Here is a 22,256-nt window from a genome sequence, read left to right as displayed (position 1 = left end):
AACATTATTTGTGAGTATAAAGAGAGTAAACACAATGTTATTTATTATTGCACCTTACTTTCCTCTGAGTCCAAAAACGTTCCCACTGACATCGTACATTACTAATACTACTACAACTTATTAAAGTTAAAACCATTTTGGGTCAAAGTTATGGAAGTCCAACGATGGGTTGGCTCAGCAATCCCTTTGAGTCCTCATTCATGTGACCAATGTCAAATACGTCAAAACGTGCATTTCCAATTATTACGGTTGGTTTGTGAATTAGAGAGGGAAAAAATCAAGATCTTGAAAATATATTTTTTAAATAGGCATTAAGACATGGGACTTCAAAAGCGCTTGAATGTATATATTCAGTGCCACCTTTTCAAAGATGTAAACATAAACATTCTAAACGTGTCCTTGTTTATTTCCTGTTGCAGTGACTGTGAACGACCTCAGCTGACAGGAAGTTACCAAGGAACAAGGCTGTTGCCTAGCAATGGAATTCCATTGAAAAATTTGAGACTCTGTTTATATATTTAATACTTTGTACTTGACTTTCCCTCCTGCAGTTGTGTCATTGTTTCAGCCTGCTGGTCGTCATATAATTATTCTCAGTGTTGTCATAATGAACCTTTACCGATGCCTCAAACTTATGCTCCGTTAGATCCTTGAATTTGAGGGAAATGGGTCTTGAAAGTCTTTGAATTTGACGTTTAAGAATCTGTGGGAACCTCCAATTATGTATAAATTATGATTATGGCTTTCAATTATTTTAAGTTATGGGGAAAAAAACATATGGCTCCAGATGAGAAAGCTTGAGTTTTCTTTTGTATTCATTTTATTGTTGATACTATTTTAACTTTCTCATTGATTTACTGATAATAGTCCATGTTTGTTAATAGTTTTTACAGTATTGATGTAGAGTTCTTAACTTATTCTTTAAAAAATCTACAAACACTCAAAGAGGCACTTCAGTTTACTCAGCCTGTAAAAAAAAAACAGTTGTATACGTGTCTCCTGTGGCTCTGGAGGGCACTTACTAACGCCGGACCAAAAGTACCCTGATGACATCACTGTGGTGACATCACTGTGATGTCATCAGTGAGTTGGGTCATTTTGCATCTGTTAATTCGTTTATGCTCTTTGTGGTGGCTCTTCGTTTTTGCTTATGGATCTTGCTTTATGTCTCATTTTGTTTCTCTTCGTGGTCACTTTGCAACTCTGAGGTAGTTTTGCATCTTACGGCCCATTTTGAGTCCCATTCTGGTCATTTTGAGTCCCATTCTGGTCATTTTGAGTCAAATTTTCCGTGTTTTACGCCTCATTATGCTTTTCTGTGAGATTTGAATATTTAAACAAACTGGAGGTAAGGATTGTAAAAGAAGTAAGGGGCAAGGGGGAATAATGAAAGATGCTATCCAGTTGCATTATGGGAAATGTAGGATCCAGTGGTTTTGGACTAAAGTTCAGGATTTTTCAGCCTCGGCTGCTTCGATTTTGAACTTTCTTTACAGAATATCTCTCTTACATGTCCCACCACTTTATGAAAGTGCAACACTAAATCGCTGGAGTACCCCTTTAAATACAAAGACACTAAATAAACATCCCCACAGGATATTCAGGGCCGTCCTCCATTAAAGCAATTCTTAGTTGTACAGTTTACAAAGAATCGTGTAAAAGTACCACTTTAAATCTTGTGTTTACCACATAGTTGCTCATGTAAGTCTGTGTGGAATGAGTCCTTTAACATGAAACAAGCATTAAAATGAGTAATTGACTAAAGAAACCTACTGATCTGTTTAATATCCACTTTTTAAACTTCATATTTACTCCATCTGTAAAAATATCTGTGAATACCAGGACATATTTATAGGAGAGTCTGACACATTAACGGAAGGCACAGCAGTCTCCATCACTCACATTAACACACACTGAGTTACTGCTCAGGAAAAGGAAACAAACATGTTCAAGTCACCACCTTGAGTGATAGAGTCATTTCAAACGTTCAACTTGTGCTTTTCTTCGATTTGGTATTTTAATTTCAGTAAATCACATATAACACTCTTCTGATGGTGCCACAGATCATTGGTGACTCGGTTCTTGCATGAGAGCTTCACCTCTCTTGTCCTGAAGTCTCTAATGAAGACTGACAAGACGATTTAGCGAGAATCGGCTCTGTGTTCAGAGTCTGAAGTCTCAGATCTCACGGACCAACTGACAAATATGTGGATGTTTAGATGCGAGCCACCCGGGTATCATGTCGAATTAAAATCTCAAACCAAATGAAATCTAAATTAAACTTACTTTCAAATATTCGTTCTCTGATCTCAAATCTTCCACCTCCCGGACAAGGTCTTCGGTCGTCTCCCCCATCATGAGATCCATTAACGCCCCTGAGGAGTTGTACAAACTGAGACCCGCAGCAGCAGCAGCAGCAGCATCGGGCTGCAGAGCGCAGTGATCCATCGGTGCCTTTACGCACGGTTTGCCGTCGCGTTTTCCCTCGCTGTCCGGGCGCAAATGAGCTTCTCCGTCTATCCAGCTTAAATCATTGTCGCAGCTCGGAGATCCGTGCTTATTGTTGCCCTCCGAGGGGCAGTCGGATATTTCTGAGCTGCTGTCTGAGGAGGAGACTTTCCCAGACGGGCAGCCGGAGTCTTTGCTCAGGTCCTCCGAGCTGGCATCGGACAGTTTCCTTTGCGCGCCGGGACCTCCGCCGCGGCACCTGTTGACACTTTCCCGGGTCTTTTTCCCTGCGATGGCACCGATTTGACCTCCCTCTCAGAGACGCGCTGGCCGGACTGAGAGCCGCTCTGGGCATCTTTAGACGCCGGGTCTCTCTTCTTCTTCTGGGCAGAAACCTGCTGATGCGCCCTGGGCTGTTTCTGGCTCCGGAGCGCAGCAGTCTTTGCGCTCTTGTCTCCGTCTCTGTTCATCTCGACTCTCTTTCTCGTCTTCTTCGCAGAAACAAATTAGAGCTTTTTCAGTTCAAGGTGATCGTGATGTTTCCACCAGTATGTTGAAATGTCTTAAAGTCCGCAGCTCAACGCTCACTGAAGACGTCCGACGGGTTGCTCTCCATCCTGGACACTGAAACTTTTGCCAAAATGCGCAGAGAACGAGGGCAGAAAGTGACCTGCAGTGTCTGACCGAAAACGCAGCTTGTTAATGACTTCCGGCCACAGTTAACAAAATAAAATCCTTCCTTTGACCCTTCACGAAAATGTTTTCAACAATATGGTGTAGGCCTATTGATAACATCGAAATGATTGCAAAACACCCCTTTATTATAAATATTAAACTGTGTTTCCATTTGATTCAGACTTGTCACCCTGACGAAAGGCAAGGAGTTAATTTGAGCTTTTGTTTTGAAAGTCTTGGTTTCCGGTGTTACTCTTAATGTGACCATGTTGCTGCCGACAGCTTCCACTTTCTTCTTCAAAGCCTCACAATAACAATTAGAATTGTCTGCAAGTATTCAACTATTTATTTACACATAGTGCATTTAAATTTGATAAACAGTCAAACACGTTTTACACCTCAACAGATCCTGGAGACGAGAGACAAGATATTTAGATTTTAGATATCTGCCGCATATTTACATTTTGAGTTATTTTGGAGTTAATTGTGACTTATTTTAGGGTTAATTTTGAGTTATTTTAGGGTTAATTGTGAATTATTTTAGGGTTAATTCCGAGTTATTTTAGGGTTAATTGTGGGGTTTTTAAGAGTTAATTGTGGGTTATTTTAGGGCTAATTGTGACTTATTTTAGGGTTAATTTTGAGTTATTTTAGGATTAATTGTGTATTATTTTAGGGTTAATTGTGAATTATTTTAGGGTTAATTTTGAGTTATTTTAGGGTTAATTTTGAGTTATTTTAGGGCTAATTTTGAGTTATTTTAGGGCTAATTTTGAGTTATTTTAGGGCTAATTTTGAGTTATCTCAGGATTAATTGTGAGTTATTTTAGGGTTAATTGTGACTTATTTTAGGGTTAATTGTGACTTATTTTAGGGTTAATTGTGACTTACTTTAGGGTTAATTTTGAGTTATTTTAGGGCTAATTTTGAGTTATTTTAGGGCTAATTTTGAGTTATTTTAGGGCTAATTTTGAGTTATTTTAGGGCTTATTTTGAGTTATTTTAGGGCTAATTTTGAGTTATTTTAGGGCTAATTTTGAGTTATTTTAGGGCTAATTTTGAGTTATTTTAGGGCTAATTTTGAGTTATTTTAGGGCTAATTTTGAGTTATCTCAGGATTAATTGTGAGTTATTTTAGGGTTAATTGTGACTTATTTTAGGGTTAATTGTGACTTATTTTAGGGTTAATTGTGACATACTTTAGGGTTAATTTTGAGTTATTTTAGGGCTAATTTTGAGTTATTTTAGGGCTAATTTTGAGTTATTTTAGGGCTAATTTTGAGTTATTTTAGGGCTTATTTTGAGTTATTTTAGGGCTAATTTTGAGTTATTTTAGGGCTAATTTTGAGTTATTTTAGGGCTAATTTTGAGTTATTTCAGGATTAATTGTGACTTATTTTAGGGTTAATTGTGACTTATTTTAGGGTTAATTGTGAGTTATTTTAGGGTTAATTGTGAGTTATTTTAGGGTTAATTGTGACTTACTTTAGGGTTAATTTTTTGAGTTATTTTAGGGCTAATTTTGAGTTATTTTAGGGTTAATTGTGACTTATTTTAGGGTTAATTGTGAATGATTTTAGGGTTAATTTTGAGTTATGTTAGGGTTAATTGTGAATGATTTTTCGAGATTAATTATTTGATTATTTATTTGAGTTATTGTGATGGTTAACTGATCCCAGTACAAAGCTGCCACCTGGTGGATGACTTGAGCTGCGTGTAATTGGAGCACAGTGTGTTTTTACACCGTGTTTTCAGATGATTCGTGTAACGTTCATGCAGCTCTTTGCGATACACAGAAAAATCCGACATCCAAACACTCTGCACGGCCCCTCTTGTGTTGTGGAGGAGCACATACTGCATCACTTTTGTTCAGTGGCTCTCTGCAGCCTTGAACGGGTCGTTTTTAATATTAAATGAATTCAAGCAACAAGCATCATCACCGTGATCATCACAGGTTGATTCAAAGATTTATGAGGCTCGTCGCTCTGTTGTCTTGAGATCCTGCACGCTCATTGGACACGAGGGAAGGTGTGTCGAGAAACAGGAACACGTGACGGCTCCAAGAGTTCATCATAGAAAACTACAGGAAAGAAACAGTGAGAAGATCTGGGTGGAAAAGTATCACAGCATAAAGAAAGACACTTATTTTATGAGGGGTAAATATTCTGTTACATGTTGGTATCACCTCCTAACGAGGCATCTTTTGTGTTTCATGTAATGGCTTTATTTATTTTTATTATGAATGGATTATCATCATTTACTACTGCATATATATATATATATATATATATATATATATATATATATATAGATGTACATATACTGTATATATAATGTCTAAAAGGTCCCTCATTAGTTAATTTAAAAGTATATACTTCAGGCAGCTGACGTGAACATTCCTTAAGGGTTTTTGTTTGTTGTGTAAGGCATTATTAACGATACATTTTTTAAATTAATGGATAAAAACCATTAAAAATCCCTTGATTTAAACATTTCAAGGCCTTTAGTTTTTCAATGAAGAGGAAAATTCATGAAGGTTTTCATGTTTGTTTGTTTTTGTCAAATTTAAGGGTATTTTTGTGTTGGATATATTTATTTAGCAAAGGGATTTCCGCGGCTATAACGTCATAAATGACTCCTGAAAACCAGGAGTCCTGACCTCTAGACCATCTGGGACAACAGGACACATGAACGCCAGTCCTGGATCAGCACTGGTGAGTGCTGTCATTGTGCTTTTAAGAAATAACAATAAAATAACCAAACTATAACAGTTAGATGTTTCCAAATACAAAAAACAGTCTCACTATGTTGGTTTGATCAAAGCCAGAGACACCAGATGTTTGTATATTTGACTTATTGTCCCTGATGGTCTAGAGGTCAGGACTCCTGGTTCACTCTCAGGAGGTCTGGGTTCAAGTCCCAGTGTGAGAACAGTTATTTTGTAGGAATTAAGTTTCTGCTCTTTTCAACAGCGGAATAAAACTGTTGTGCAATTATCTTCTTTATGAAGAAGTCAAACTGTCGGTCCTCTGTGGTCTCCTGGTCTGGAGTCTCATAAAACTGTGCAGGATCTCCCCCGTCCCCCCGGGATCTGCACCCATGGTTCAGTACATTTATTTTTTCATGAATCATTTCCGTGTCTTGAGTGAATATTTGAATTTGTACCTAAATTGAAGAATTAAGGGCCTCTCCTGCTCCAGAATCAGCGACATCTTTTAAATCAACTTAGCCCTGTTTTATTATTCTATTGTTTTTGTCTTATATTGTTGCTGGGTAAATATTTAAATGTTTTATTATTTCAAATGATCTGATTTATTAGCCTCGATGTTGTTCTGAAATATTCAGTATCCTGCACCAAAGAGCTGTATAAATAGAGTTTATTCACCGTTAATTAACCATTAATATGAGTGTACATCAATAGTGAATAACATAAGACATGTCACCTGGCCCACAGTTACGTACTGGGCTCTCTACTCTCTCAGTTAGATACAAGGAGGTTCAGACCCAGAACATTATTAAGTTATTATTTTTATATTCTCACATTCAACAACCTTTGAAGCCAGGTTTCCTTAATAAGCCTCAAGGGTTGTTTTTTTTTAATCTCACCTGCACAATCGGTTTCCTTTTTTATTTTTACTTTCTATGTTTTTGTTATTTATGTTGCCTATGTTTTTTTTGTTTTTTTTTATTGGGCTAATAAATAAATCTAAAAAAAAATCCACTCAGCCTTTATTCCAGTCCATCGATGGAAGAAGTACTCTGAGCTTTTACTTAAGTAAAAATAGTAACACCACACTGTCACACGTAAAAGCCATACATTCAAAATGTTATTTAAATGTTGCTTATGTAAAAGTACAAAAGTATCAACATGAAAACCTACTTAAAGTCCAAAAAGTAAAAGTACTCATTATGCAGAATGGCAGATAATTATAAGAACAGAATATTATAATAACAGATTATAAGTATTGATATACTGATGTAAATATCACTCTAATGTTGCAGCTGTGTAGCTTAATCTATAACAATATATGTTATTCCATTTGTTGATAACACTGTGTATTAATAATCTGAATCTGTACAGTAACTAAAGCTACCAAATACATGTGTTGGAGTAGAAGTTTAAAGTAGATTCAAATGGAATAACTCAAATAATGTATCTCCAAATTGTATTTAAGTGCAGAACTCGAGTAAGTGTACTCTCCAGCCCTGCCCAGCCCCGTGTGAGCTGTGTCCCCGCCTCAGTGCTGAGCCTGAGCTGAGAGCAGCAGCTGGACCGAACAGCTCGGCTCTAACTTCTATTTCTAGAGCCTGTCCGAGGCTGCGCTGTGATTGGCTGCCTGCACCTGTCACTCACTGTGCCCTTGCCGCCCACTTCCTGCCCTGTTTGAGAGGCAGCAGCTCACTCTCCGATTGTTTATGTCGCTTTGAGCATCCGTTTGACCTTTAACTCACAGGTACATTTGACCGAGTCGTGTTTGAATCTTGCTATCGGTGTCTGCGTTGACGTTGTCATCTTTTCTCTGCTTCCCAACGCTCTCAGCTAAAGGTTCAACTTAGCAGCTTAGCACTTAGCAATGCTAACGGCTAGTTAGCTAGTCCGAGCTAACTCATAGCTGCAGCTCTTTGGGGAACAGAGCTGCACACAGGGAGCTAGAGAGCCAGTTTTTCCGTATTCAAAGCATGCATTAGGTAATGTTTGTTTGCCATGTTTGCTGTAACGAGTCCGTGCCGTCGCAGGTTTGTGTGTTTGTCTCTTTGTGATGCTTGAGGCTGTCAACATGATGAACAGTTCATATGATAGTCCTTACAAATCAACCTGTAACATTAATCCAGTGGTGCTACAAGTACACAGAGCTTTTACTTAACTAAAGGTACTAATACCACACTCTAGAAGTACTGCTTTTAAAATGTTACTTAGGTAAAAGTACAAAGGTATCAGGTTTGGATACCTTTGTATTGGATTATGATAGAGTAATGTAAATATCTAATACTGCAGCTGATAAAGTTAGTTACTTTATAGACTGCTGTAGTTAAATCTATAAATATTTGTCGATAATATTTTGTATTAATAATCTTAATCTGTAAAGTAACGAGTAGCTAAAATGACCAAATAAATGTGGTGGAGTAAAAAGTACAATATCTCCTCTGAAATATAGTGAAGTATAAAGTATAAAGTATAAAGTAAAGTAGATTAAAATTGAATTATTCAAGAAAAGCACAAATGCCTCAAAACTGCACTTGAGTAAATGTACTTAGTTACTTTCCAACAGTGAATATTTCCATATTTATTCCAGGATCCTTTGCACTGTGCCCCATTGTACTATTGTCATTATGTTTACAACTTAATCGTCTTGTTTGTTAATAATTATAATAACTGGGATTTATATAGCCCCTTTCAGACGCTGTACATAGGGACAGGTGGGACATACAACCAAACAGTCATACACACAAAGAACACAAAAAATAGGGGCCAAAGGTTTTGGTGAACAGGAAAGTTTTGAGAGTTTTGGCCACTTGCTTGACCATCAAAGCTGATTCTGATCCTGGTTCTGATTCTGATTTTGATTCTGGAGCGAGGCGGAGCTGCAGGGTCAGGCCGATGGTGGAAACATGACTTCTGAGTGACGCACAGTTACTTTTGTCTGCTCAGTATGAACAGCGAGGAAGAGTTTTACGACGCTGAGACAGGTGAGGCACGCTGACAGACATCTCATTTAGTAAAGTAGACTTTTACCTTGTGCTTAATGTCTTTCCTTTCTTCCCTCTCCCTCCTCTTGTCTCTCCATCAGGGCTGGAGTCGGATGATTCCTGTGAGGTCAGTTTTAAAGATGCCCTGGTGTTTGACAGTAAGCAGGTGACTGATGGCAGCGCCAAACAGGAGAATGGAGTGTGGGAGCGCAGGTGAGGAGTCATGCACAAGTGTGGTATGTCATGTCTGCATGCATGTCACCACATGATCACAGTTTGTCAGTGGGTGAGGGGCTTCGCGGGTTCCTTATGCATGCACTCACATGTGGGAAGCACACAAGGCCAGTTGGACCACATTTTTATTCTGTTTGCTTGTGAGAACCTTCTCTGCAGAGCATTTGGAGTCGCTGTCGGTGTAGCTAGTAACGACACGGTCTCATCTTTTTAACCTTGAAAAAAACATCTGGATTTTAATTCAGTGCACTGTGTTCTGCGATGATACGCTGATGCAACATCAGTCTGATTTCACATCCTTTTTAAATCTTATTTGGTCCAAATGTGTACCAGGAAAGCCCTGCCTGCTGAAATGATCTCCAGAAACGATTTCAGTGTGTGGAGCATACTGAAGAAATGCATCGGCATGGTGAGTAACTTCCCGCTTCCAATTCAATTTGAATTTTCAAAAACATCACATTTGCTTCAAACAAGCTGATGTTGTCGGGGTTCGTACAGGTGCTGGAAGATCCTTGAAAACCCTTGAATTTTAGTGTGGCATTTTCCAGGTTTGAATAAAGTGCTTGGCTTTTAAATAAAGTGCTTGAAACTGCTTGAAATGTTAATTTATATGATTATGGCATATATGATATAACTCAGAGAAAAGAAGATACATATTTGAGAGACTGAAAACAGCCTCTTCTGACATTTTTGCATGAAAGATGACCTTTTTTTGACGATTCTTTTGTCCTTTGAAATAATTTATTATGTAGAAAGATGTCACGAAACATAATGTTGGTTGTTTAAAGGGCAATAACATCTAATTTGATGTGATGATCAAGTGCAATAATAATCAAACTGAATACTGAGTACTGTACTGTATACAAATATGTCGTTTACCACACCTGTAAGGTGCTGGAAAATTCACCTTGAAATGCTTGAAAAGTGCTTGAATTTGACTTTGGAAAAAGTGTAGGAACCCTGGGTCCTCTGTGGTGTCTTTTTATGAAAAATTGTTTTTTATAATTAAATACTTAGCCGCTACAAGATTGGTCATGTCTGAACTCTTTGCTCTTCTCTCTGCTCCGCTGGTTATAATTGACTTGGAAATTGCATTTGTTTTGCAGCCATCTGAAAGAACCAAAAATAGCCTGAATGAACATCAGAATAGAATTAATATGTAACACACGTCAGTCAGTTAAAAGCCTATTTGTTGCATGACTGATCCAAACTGTTCTTTGAACTTTTCATGTGCTCTTACAGGAGCTGTCCAAAATAGCGATGCCGGTCGTGTTTAACGAGCCGCTGAGCTTCCTCCAGAGAATCTCGGAGTACATGGAGCACACTCACCTCATCCACAAAGCCTGCGGTTTGACCGACTCAGTAGACCGCATGCAGGTACAGATAGCTTATAGCTTGTTTCTTTCCGACCAAAAGTCCAAAACCCCCAAGATGTTCAGTTTTTCTATTGCATAAGACAAAGAAAATCTGTAAATGATCAGGTTTAAGAAACAAGAACAAGGAATGTTTTCTGTCGGTCGATGAACTGATCATCCCTCTGTGACAGGTCGTTGCTGCGTTTGCTGTTTCGTCTGTAGCATCTCAATGGGAAAGGACTGGAAAGCCGTTTAATCCTTTACTGGGGGAGACGTATGAACTCATAAGGTATTGGAGAAAACTGCTGATAAAAGCCTATAGAAGCTTAAATTGCACAGAACAACGTTGTCTTGGCAATACAGACACAAAAATGCTTTTTTATTAATTTATGTTCTATTTTCAAATATTCGTTTTAAAGAGCGGATGAAGGATACAGATTGATCTCGGAGCAGGTAAGCCACCACCCCCCTGTCAGTGCCTTCCACGCCCAGTCTCTGAAGCAAGAGTTCGAGTTTCACGGCTCCATTTACCCAAAACTCAAGTTCTGGGGCAAAAGTGTGGAGGCTGAGCCCAAAGGCACCATGACGCTAGAGCTACTGAAGTGAGTAGTGTCATTTATTTGTTATGTGATTCATTTAGTCGTGGTTGTGCTTTTTTAGCTGCATATGATTGTTTAGTTTTTTTGTGAAGCTGCTTTGATGCCAAGCAATGTTTAAAGCACTAAATAAAGACTGCAGTCAGCTCACCTCGTTCTGCACAAAGATAACAAAATCCACCTCCCGGCATCTATAAAGCTCACCAATAAACACCTAACACACCATAAAACAACATGATCTTTTTTGAAAATTAGTTTCTATACGTAATAAACAAATTAAATATAATGTTATGACACCTTTTTGGCAGAGCCATGCTAGCTGACCCCCCTGTTTCGTGTCTTTATGCTAAGCTAACCGGCTTCATATTTAACAGACAGGTATGAGAATGGTATTTCCCAATATATCAAACTATTCTGGGAATTTCTTACAGACATAAAGAAGCGTACACGTGGACGAACCCGATGTGTTGTGTGCATAACATCATCCTGGGAAAACTCTGGATTGAGCAATATGGAACCGTGGAGATAGTCAACCACAGGTAAAGTGACAAACTCTTAGCTGCAAGATTTAAACCGGATGGATCGGAGATTATGGATTAAGATATTTATTTCTGATTCATCAGCACGGGAGATAAGTGTGTGTTGAACTTTAAACCGTGTGGCATGTTTGGGAAAGAGCTGCACAGAGTCGAAGGTCACATCCTAGACAAAAGGTAAGAGCGCGATCAAAGCAACACTTTTTTTTAATTATCGTCAGTTTTTGTGATTACTTTTCTGTGAAATAAATGTGATGTTCGTTGTTTGTTGAACTAGTAAGAAGAAGCGGCGAGTGATTTATGGAAAGTGGACAGAGTGCATCTACAGCGTGGACCCCAAGGTTTACGAAGCATACAAGAAGTCAGAAAAGAAGGCGGGGGGAGACTCGAAAAAGCTGAAACAAGTGAGTGACGCTCAGGTTTCCAGTTGATTCTGCTTTGACTGACGACCTCTTCTAATGAGATTAAATGCTGCTTTCTGTTCTCAACGTTTGTCTTTGACTTGTTTTTATCTGTGACTCATTACTCTAAATTCTTTTCTCAAATGGTATCTTTTCCTTTCACAATAACATGCAGTGGCATTAGTAGAAGGTAAGGTAAAAGTGTATTTGATATTTGTAGTGTGCTACTGCTGTTGTTGAGTTCGAGTTATGTTCAAAGTGTAGTGTATGATTAGATCATTGCCAGCACTAAACCATAATGTCTTGCAATGACATGCATTGTTGCTTGAGAGCTGTGTTGAACTTGTGGCAACTGTAGTCCTGTTTGCACATGAACTGTACGTACTGTAAGCTTTGGTTTGTTAGTCAACGTCTGATAATGTTATTCATCTGTGTGTGTGTGTGTCTGTGTGTGTGTGTAGGAACATAGTTGTGAAGGTGAGGAGGCAGATGAGATGCCAGAAATTCAAGAGACTGTGACTGTGATACCAGGAAGTGCCTTACTGTGGAGGATAACGCCGCGGCCTGCTCTCTCAGCACAGGTCAATAACACACACACACACACACACACACACACACACACACACACACACACACACACACACACACACACACACACACACACACACACACACACACACACACACACTCTAGTTTCTAAACTCGGGCCCTTGGTTTGGTTTCTTTTCACACTGATAAAAAATCCAAGCAAACCCAAATGCATCGCTACAAACGTGGGACGTTGACTGTGCTCACTGGTCAGATGTGTCTGGGGCGGGAGACAAAAAGTAAGAACATGGAGAGAAACGTTTCCATGTAGCTCTGTGGCTAGCTTCAGCTGCTACAGTATGCGTGCTCGGCTGCAACGCAGATTTCAAAGCATAACTGGATACAGGAGCCGAGTACACTTGGTAGGCGATTCGGATCGAGGTCAGGTCATGTTTCTTCGGCCTGTCATGATAACAAATTTTGCTGGGCGATAGTTTGTCCCAGATATTATTACGATAAGTACTAGTTGCATAATAAGTACACCCTTTCAAAGATCAATAAATGTTTTTTTCTAAAGAATATTTATCATGAGAACTGGAAAACATCATAAATATCCAAAATGAATAAACAAAACAACCAAAAACAATAAATGAAATGGACAATTGAATAAAAAAACAAAACTGAAATAATAAATAAATTGGATTTTAACTAAATTGCATTTAAAAAAATATAAAACATCAGGCTCAGACATCAAGAGTGATACATTCCTTAACAGGCAAAGGTGCCAGTTAGGACCTTTGTAAACAGCTTTAAAACCTGCAGAACCAACTGTGCTAAAGCGCATAGTGCACACAGTGAAGCCGGCTGCAGCAGCCACACATTAGAGTCTGTGTAGCAGGTAAAAACCCCTGCTGCACCCTACAGGCACAACTGAAACAATAAATAAAATGGATGTTAACAAAATTGGATCGTTAAGTTTCCAGTGGAGATGCAGGTTTGTTGTATTGCGTTTATTTTCTATTGTGTTCGAACAAATGCGACACACCGGGGCATTCAGGTGAAGGGGTTCACCGCAGTCATTCTGTATGAAACCAAAGTGTTCCCACACGGCAGCCGTCGCCTTCAGGTTTGAAACCAATTTCATCTTTTTAAAACTCAAAATCTCCTCACGGGGCTCTCGTGCTGCACTCTGATTGTAACGCCAGGGGACCACCTCCCCACACAGAGACCGTGTGGCTGACAGGGGATTTGCACGACATGTGACGAGGGTTCAGAGGGGTCAGTAGAAACTGAACTTCTCATCCAGTCTCTGATGGAGCAACCCGAGGAAAAATGGAAATTATCGCGGCTGGCAAAGTTACCGAGCTCATTAAACATTATCATGAGATCAATTGTTTTATTGCGACAGGCCTAAAGTTTTCACCACAAACAAGCCGTACCGTGGCGCCTGGTGGATGAGTTCAGAGCTCAAAGTCCTTGACACAGCTGCCCCGGGTTTGACTCCGGCCAGCAGGCCTTTGCTTCATGTCGCCCCCTCTCTCTCCCACTTCCTGTCAACCTCTAGCTGTACTATCGTAATAAAGATTGCTGTTTTCACACCTGCAAAAACTTACTGAGAGGTAAAAGCTCCAGGGTTCGATGCAACCAAACTAAACAAGGCAGGTGTGAAAATGCCCCGAGACAAACAGAAAATAAACTGTTATAGCTGTCCTGTGCTCTGTTCTTGTAAACAAACAAACAAATAAACAAAGGTTCTGTTTACATTTCTCACCAAAACTCATGGCATGTTGAGTGCAGCTCCTTCATCATAAAACATTTCCATGTTTGCAGTTCTTCTTTACTTTTTGATTACAACCGGCTACGTTTCTTTGTGCATCACCAGCATCATCTAAAATCAGCGTGAAACCAGCTGCAGGAATGTACCACTCCTGCATCGTGACAAGCATGTACGATACAAACAACCGAGTCCTTCTTATAGAAACACTGCTCTGGTAGCGTCACTTCCGTTCAACAGGGTACCTTTAGCTTTAAGGCTGTGACAGTTAAGAGCTGAAAGACAGTTGTGGCGGTGATGAATGCCTTTTATTCTGTCATGTGCTAGGTTACTGGTTACAGAAAAGACCGTTTCAGGCTCCAAGAACGGCGTGTGGATGGTCGGCCTAACCGGTATTAAAAATGTGCATTTATAGGAAAACGCGTTCTCGTGTGGCCAGGCCCTTAGGTTCAATCTTGACACCTCAGTATTGATCGTTTTCATTTGAGGAGCAGCAGAGACTTCCTGTTCCTTTTCCTCAGGAGACAATAGTTCATATTAAAACTGTTGACAGTGATTTAACTGAAGTAAAAGCGAAACCTTTTCTGGAAAGACTTGTGATTATTGAATTCTTTAAATCTTTTTAATGTCTTTTTAACACTTCAGAGCTGCTCATACACTGATCTGGAGGAGTTTTTTTTACATGTGCGTTGGGAAAAATAGTAGAAAAGACGCGAATAGTTCAGTTTTTTTTCCTCACGTCTCAAAGTAGGAAAATATATTAGACTCATCTTTTTAGCTGATTTAACAGCCTGCCAAATAACTTCATGAACAAAGACGTTTGTGTTTCCTTGTGTGCAGATGTATAACTTCACCAGCTTTTCCATGACACTAAACGAACTGGAGCCCGGCATGGAGAGACTGCTGCCACCGACAGACTGCCGGCTGAGGCCCGACATCAGAGCTATGGAGAATGGAGACATCGGTAACACCAGCCTTACATAAACATGCTGAGAGAAGCTCAAACTGCTCTTCCACTCTGTTTCTGCATTAAGGCTCATTTCTGCTCCCACTTCGTGTGTAAATTGAGACGTACGCTATCAACATTGTAGACGTCACTGGCCTCATGATTTTATGTGTCCTTGGAATGGACATTGAGCAAAACACCCTCAAGAGGGAGTTGCTCAGATTCAAAAGTTACTCCAATAAAATTTGGATAAGTTTATGACAATAACAAACATGGTGACCATGTAGGAGATAACGATCCTGTGTCTATTGAGAAAGAGGCAAAGTGGCAGGCAGCATTGTAGACGGCAGGGATCTATGAGACACTAAATACATCCAGAGTGTGGACGGAGAATTCCAGTCATTATTCGTTTTTACAGATAAGAGAAATTGAAGACGAACATCCCTTTCAGTATTTTCAGGATGTCTGTGGCTCCTCGCATTAAGCATGGGAACTCGCACAGTGTGCCTGTCAGTGAGGCTGAGCGACTAGTGGTCACTTTTTTGTGTACAATGCCCGACACTGCCCCCACGGTTTCCGGTGGTTCTGAAACTTTTGGTCCGTATCGGCCTGTATCTGTAAGCTTGCAGGATTTGTGCAGAAATACGGGCGAAATGTGCGCAGAGTATGAAAAGAAGACTCCGTCCGTATCTGGTTGCATATCAAATCTAGAGCATAAATGAGCCTTTAGCAGGACCCTCATATGATTTTGAAATAGCTTCTTCACATATGGACCTTTGTTTTTATAGACACATCGAGCACAGAGAAAGAGCGGTTAGAGGAGAAACAGAGAGCCTCACGCAGGGAACGCTCCATGGATGAAGAAGAGTGGACAACCAGGTGTGTGTTTGTTACATATTTCAAAAGCTTCACTTCCCAGACTTGCTCTTCGTTACATAAATGTGATGGTAATTTAACTTGTCAGTCTCATACTGGTGTAACACTTTTCTTAAACATGAAAGTCACATCAGCAATCGTAACGTGAGACGTAGTAATCTGTTTAATTTGCTGTACCGCATTTTTAAATACACAGAGGAATTTAAAAAAGTTGAATCATGCTCAACTCTGAGGCTTCATGCATTCCTGGTAGCTTTGATGTAACGTGAACACTGTTTAGCTCACAACAGTCGTCACAAAATCCTAAACAAATGGTTATCTCCGCGATAACCGTCCAGAATTGTAAAATCCTGTCTGAGTATTACCATATTGTCCTGAATGACGACACTGATTATAAGACCGCCCTCCTTTTTTAAGAATCGTTTTCAGAAAAATACTTTTTGAAAACCAAATCTTGTTTGACAAAAAACAAGTATTTTCTCTCAATCCAATGTCGGATTTCAAACCCACAGTTCCAGTGACCAAAACAAAATGAGTCTTTCTTCTCAAACCACAAATTGTCCTTTTCAGGAACCCATTAAACAAACAAAATGATTCCACTTTCAAAATAACCGTCGGTCTACAAAAACAAAACTAAGTGATACCTCCTGCCGGATACCAGCTACGTAAATCTCTGACAACGAGCCTCCTCTGTTTCTTGGCTGCTTGACTCTGTTGCGTTAATCGCCATTATATTACAGTAGTGTACTCGATGAGAGAAGAGACGGGCGCGTTCACCAGAATCTGATGCACGTGCACTGACGGGCATTGGATGGGAGAGAGTGGAGGAGCTCGGTGGTAGAGGGGGAGGGGCGTGAGAGTTGTGAACATTTTAAATTTCACTGATTTAAAGTCAATCTCCCAGACTTGCCGACTGCAGCTTTAAAATGGCATCAGAACTCCTCCTCAGTTGTCGCCTCACGTGGTCGACTTCTGAGCCACTTTTTTTGGGCCGATCACGTTGTCTCTCCATGTTTCAGGCCTCTGTCACGGTAAGCTAAAAACTAAGTATTTTCATCTAAAGACTAATTATAAAATAGCTGCCAAAATTAGCACTTATCAAGTCACTTTTGTCTGAACAACAATAAAAATCACTTCAATGTTACGTTGTCCGAGAAGAGCTCTTGAGCGTTTCCTAATACTGGATTTCTGCTGTGAATACATAATTAGAAAGACAGAACTTCTCACGTCATTGCGGTTTAACTGGAATAAAAATAGTCTACTGAGCAGCCGTGTGTCTTAATGGTGCAGGAGCCGTTGTTCACACTTTCCTAGCTGAAGAAAAGGCTCTTTGAATCATAATTTTAACACCTTACTCACTCGTTACGTAATGTTTCCTGTAGCCATGTTGTTTAAAACAAGTCCTGTATGTTTGATGTCTCTCCAGGTGGTTTCAGCGGGGAACAAACCCTCACACAGGAGCGGAGGATTGGCTGTACACAGGTGGATACTTTGACAGGAATTACACTGACTGTCCCAACATTTATTGACGCCGGAGGAGGTGCTCGGTGCAAAGATCTCCTCCTCTCCGATAGAATTCACTTTATTTCTCAGCAACTAAGATTTGTGTCTTTGTGACGTCCAGACGCTCACCGGTACCGTATCTCTGTTTGAATCCATGGAAAGCTGATCTCAAAATGGTATCAGGCAGTTTATCAGATTATGACTGTGAACTTTGTCCACAGGAGGAATGTTGTATTTAGGAAAATTATAGAGTTTACCTACTGTAAATGTTGACATCTTTATCTTTATATGCCCTAATCATGACGATGATAGTCCATATGTATGTGACCCCCCTGGGTTTTAAACCAGTCGCGTGTGTGCGCGCGTGCGTGCGTGTGTGTGTGTGTATGTACGTACGTGTGTGTGCGTACGTACGTGTGTGTGTACGTACGTACGTGTGTGTGTACGTACGTACGTGTGTGTGTATGTATGTATGTACGTGTGCGTGCGTGCGTGTGTGTGTGTACGTGTACGCCTGTGTGTACGCCTGTGTGTACGCCTGTGTGTACGCCTGTGTGTACGCCTGTGTGTACGCCTGTGTGTACGCGCGTGCTGCAGGACACAAAGCTCTGACTTCTAGAGGATATATTTTCAGTTTTAGTTCTGGTACTCGACCGCGATCCTACCTGTAGACGTCCCACACACTTCTTGTCCAGTTGCATTCAAATATCAGGGGTTATTTAAACACATCTGCTACTTTTTATATATAACCTATTTGATTATTAGATGTGTATTTTAGTTAGCTGTAAACATCCCTAAAATGTCACTTGTGTGATACATTTTTTTGTGAATAGAGACTTACAGTAGAGATGAAAGCTGCTTTATAACCACGTTTACCGTCACAGTAAACATATTGTTGGTACCTTATAACGTTGTCCGCTGTAACATAGATACTGTGTAACATAATTGTGCATGTTCACCAAGATGATTATTTACACATGTTAAAGCCATAAAAACCTTTTCTGCACTAAAACTGTAAATGGATTCACATGAAACGTCAGGGGCAAAAGGATACAGAGCGTTTTGGTTTAAAGCTGGAGTCTGACACTAAAAGAAAACATGTTATTCTGAGCCGTTCAGTCAAAAAGATGAAAAGTTCATATTAATGGATTTTGTAACCCCTAATATTATTTGTTGTCTTACTTATGACAAACTATCTGTAAACAGGAAGTATAATGTTAAAGTTGGTTAGTTAGTTGTGTTTTGTTTGTTTTTTTAGCCTGCATTTGTTTATTTTGGCAAATTGGCACCATTAAAGGTTTGTTGAATTAGCTATTAGCACTTCCTGTTTGCAATGTCCCCATAAAAAGAAAATATCAGACAAACAGCTGTTACTGGATTACTTTAATACTGAAGAAAAGTTGAAAAGATGTGATGAATCTCAGGCGAGGCTGCAGTCACACCAAATCAGGCAAAATAGCTCTCCTCCCCACGGTGCACATCCCGCTGGAGGGGCACACTCAATATTTAGAAAAAGTGCGGTTGTGTTGTTTGATAATAAGAACTCTGGTAATGGACGGGGCTGTTTCAACTTCAAAAGCAGCCGTTTCAATCCTCCATAAAACAGAAAGAAGAGATGAGTATTCAGGCCACTGCTAGAAAAAGAAATCCCTGAGATTTTTAGCCATAATAGCATAGTCATATTAGTGTTTTATGTTTTAGAACGTCACCTTTGTTTTCCTTTACATAAATAAAAAACATCTCCACCATAAATTGGTGCATAAAAGAAAAGTGTTTGACCCTCAACATTTTCACCCCACAGACCTCCAGTTTAATGTTTTTTTTGATGATTTCTACATTAGACAATTTCTAGATAGCATATTTTTGGATGTTTATTTCCCAGATAATTTCCCCAGGAAGTGCAAGTCACGCCGAATCTAAAAACATGCGTTGTATTGTTTATGACTCAGACGGGGAGCAGGAATTTTTATCCAAATTGTGACTCACGTCTCTCCCTCCGTGGCCCCACAGTTCACAGAGTTTAAATGGAAAGCTGTGTCATACTGACTCAATGTGACACATGCGCGAGTAACGCGGACTGTTTCCAGTTTGATGCCCTGACACATTTTTTCCATTTGTGAACGCTGTGTTTTTCGGACACAGCAGCAGCAAAACAAAATAAAGACGGGGCGCTGTAGCCATGCCAAACCTATGCAAACTGATCCATCCAGTCTGCCCTCCTGAAATGTGAAGAATGAAAATAAAACACTTAACTTGTCTTTAGCTTGTAGCCGACATGTGCTTCAGACGCTACAGAGGCAGCAGTTGTGAATGTTGTGTGCTCATGATACAACGCGTACACACACACACACACACACACACACACACACACACACACACACACACACACACACACACACACACACACACACACACACACACACACACACACACACACACACACACACACACACACACACACACACACACACACACACACACACACACACACACACACACACACACACACACACACAAAGATTTTCCCTTTGTGTTTCAAAGCACTTACATTGCATGAGCTACATTTTCAACAGTCCAACGCACATATTGTCCAGTGAAAATGTATCCTACTTCATGTCTTCCCCGGCTGCTCTCCACTCTGACTTTAAAGCACTTTGTGACGCCTGCAGACACTCGAAGGTGCAGGTCGGCTCCTCTGATCTCACACTCTTTACCCTCTTGTTTCGTTTAGCGTCTATTTGAAAATGTTTACATTGTGTGTTCATTGATCAACCACATGCACACATGGCATATTTGAGAAATAAATGATGGATTATTGAAATCATCAGCCCTGTCATTTCACACTACTGTGTGTTATTTATAACAGCGGTTCCCCGATAACGGATTGGACACGATGCTACACATTTTTATATTTTTTTTTTTATTCAAATTTTTGCTTGTTTTTATAATATGATTATTGGAAAACATGTAGAAACAGTTCACATCATGATCCATTTTGTACTTTATTCAGCCCTTTCACCTCTCAAAAACAAAACAGGAAGGACTACATCCTTCTTTACGATAATAAAACCCCTTCTAAACTTTCAACACAGTAAACAAGTCCCCATTAAACCTTAACCCTCAGAAACACAAAAAAAACACAAAAAAAAACCCACACAAATGAAAAGACTTCATACCCATGTATACACATACCTACGGAAGCCCTAAAGGGTCATACATGGATACATACATTTTATTTCCTCTGTTATCTTGTGATAAAGAGATAATTAAGTTGAGCGATTATGAATGAAACGTGATAGGCCTGAGGTTTCCGTCACATGGGACGTGTAATGCTCGCAGCCAGTCAACTCTGTAGTTAATGACGACATCAGGCTCGCTTAGATTGCTCCTCAGATAAAGCTGGAGCCTTGCTCTTCTTAGATGACGCGCACTGATGTGAACATTAACTGTAATAGAAAATAAAAATAAATAAAAAATAAAGCTGTTTCAGCCTGTCAGGCCTTGGTTGAAGAGAAATGTGATGGTGATCGATATTATCCTGCTCCTCTGACGTTGACGCACTGAGTGATGTTTCCGGCAACCATTTAATAGACGAGATTAGAGTTTTCTTTCTCCTGATCTCAAATTAATTATCTTATCACGGGAAAACAGAGGAAATAAAATGTATGTGTATGTACAAAAGCATAAGTACTGTACCTATTAAGTTTTAACTTTCATCGCACATCAGTCCAGCTCAGTTCTCTGCTCGTTTCTTGTGGAAAAACTGCAAACCTTTTACCTCTTCTAACCCTAAAATGACTCAAAAGAAACAATCTCACTTGCAACTCGCTAACACAATGCAACATGTGATTTATTGGTTTGTGGAAATTTGCATCATTTTGACTTTGTTTAGGAATATAGTTTAAAGTCTCTCCTGCTTTATTACTTCATCTTCTAGTCGAATCAGACGGCCCTATGTGTCATAAGCTGGTTTTGCAGGTTCCTTATTATCTGGGGCGATGATGTAATATTTCAGGGGAAGACGTGGGAGTTGGACTGAAAAGTAATTACTCTGGTGATCCATCATCAGGTTAAAAGTGGATCTAAAGTCTCAGCTGTACTGTGTTTAGTGCTAATTACCAAATATCAACATGCTAACACACTGAACTAAAATTGTGAGCATCAGCTTCTACACGTTAGTTGACATATTAGTATTATATATATATGTATATATATGTATATATGTTAGCACTTAAACTAAAAAACATTAGTATCTTAGTGGCCTTGTTCCTTTTTTTCTATTTTGTAATACGATCTCAAATAATTTTCTCACTTAAAAGTAGCAACAGTGTAGACAGGGTGAAAGGCCTGTGTTTAAAAGTCAAGAGCATCAAAAGACACTTAAAGAAAAGTAAAAGTACTTATGATGCAGAATGGCCTATTTCAGAGTATTTTATATTATATTATTGGATTATAGTCATTGATAAATTACTTTAATGTTGTAGCTAGTAAAGGTGGGGATAGTTCTTCATTCGGCTGCGTAGCTTCATATAATAATACACTGTATTTTATGTTGATTCCATTTTGTATAAACAATCTGAATCTTTAAAACAGCTAAACGTATCACAAATCCAGTGTAAAGTACAATATTTCCCTCTGAATTGTACTGGAGTCGAAGTATGAAGTAAAATAAATGGAGCTACTCATGTAAGTGTTA

At 39.4% G+C, this 22,256-nt stretch overlaps 2 protein-coding genes across 2 annotated transcripts in view; one reads left to right on the top strand and one right to left on the bottom strand.

Annotated features, from left to right (window-relative positions):
* Window positions 1-2,918, bottom strand: part of LOC310951994 (uncharacterized protein) — a gene marked incomplete at its 5' end in the record, with an annotated part of 12,233 nt that extends 9,315 nt beyond the window's left edge. Inside the window, 2 exon segments of the mRNA XM_083920481.1 lie at window positions 2,287-2,735; window positions 2,780-2,918. Of these exon segments, the coding sequence (XP_083776607.1) occupies window positions 2,287-2,735; window positions 2,780-2,918 (588 nt within the window).
* Window positions 2,919-7,493: 4,575 nt separating this feature from the next.
* LOC310951567 (oxysterol-binding protein-related protein 2-like) lies at window positions 7,494-20,336 on the top strand. The gene is made up of 14 exons (XM_083919857.1): window positions 7,494-7,577; window positions 8,697-8,811; window positions 8,913-9,024; window positions 9,379-9,454; window positions 10,288-10,422; window positions 10,592-10,689; window positions 10,820-11,002; window positions 11,428-11,535; window positions 11,620-11,709; window positions 11,810-11,936; window positions 12,395-12,514; window positions 15,076-15,199; window positions 15,970-16,060; window positions 17,484-20,336. Exons 2-14 carry the CDS (start codon window positions 8,775-8,777, stop codon window positions 17,584-17,586), a joined length of 1,404 nt encoding a protein of 467 aa, XP_083775983.1. The 5' UTR covers window positions 7,494-7,577; window positions 8,697-8,774; the 3' UTR covers window positions 17,587-20,336.
* The last annotated feature ends 1,920 nt before the right edge of the window (window positions 20,337-22,256 follow it).

Source organism: Echiichthys vipera (assembly GCF_963691815.1).
Source record: "Echiichthys vipera genome assembly, chromosome: 9".
Lineage (NCBI taxonomy): Eukaryota > Metazoa > Chordata > Actinopteri > Perciformes > Trachinidae > Echiichthys > Echiichthys vipera.
Note: the sequence above shows the minus strand (reverse complement) of the source record. Positions and strands in the feature narration are given on the sequence as shown.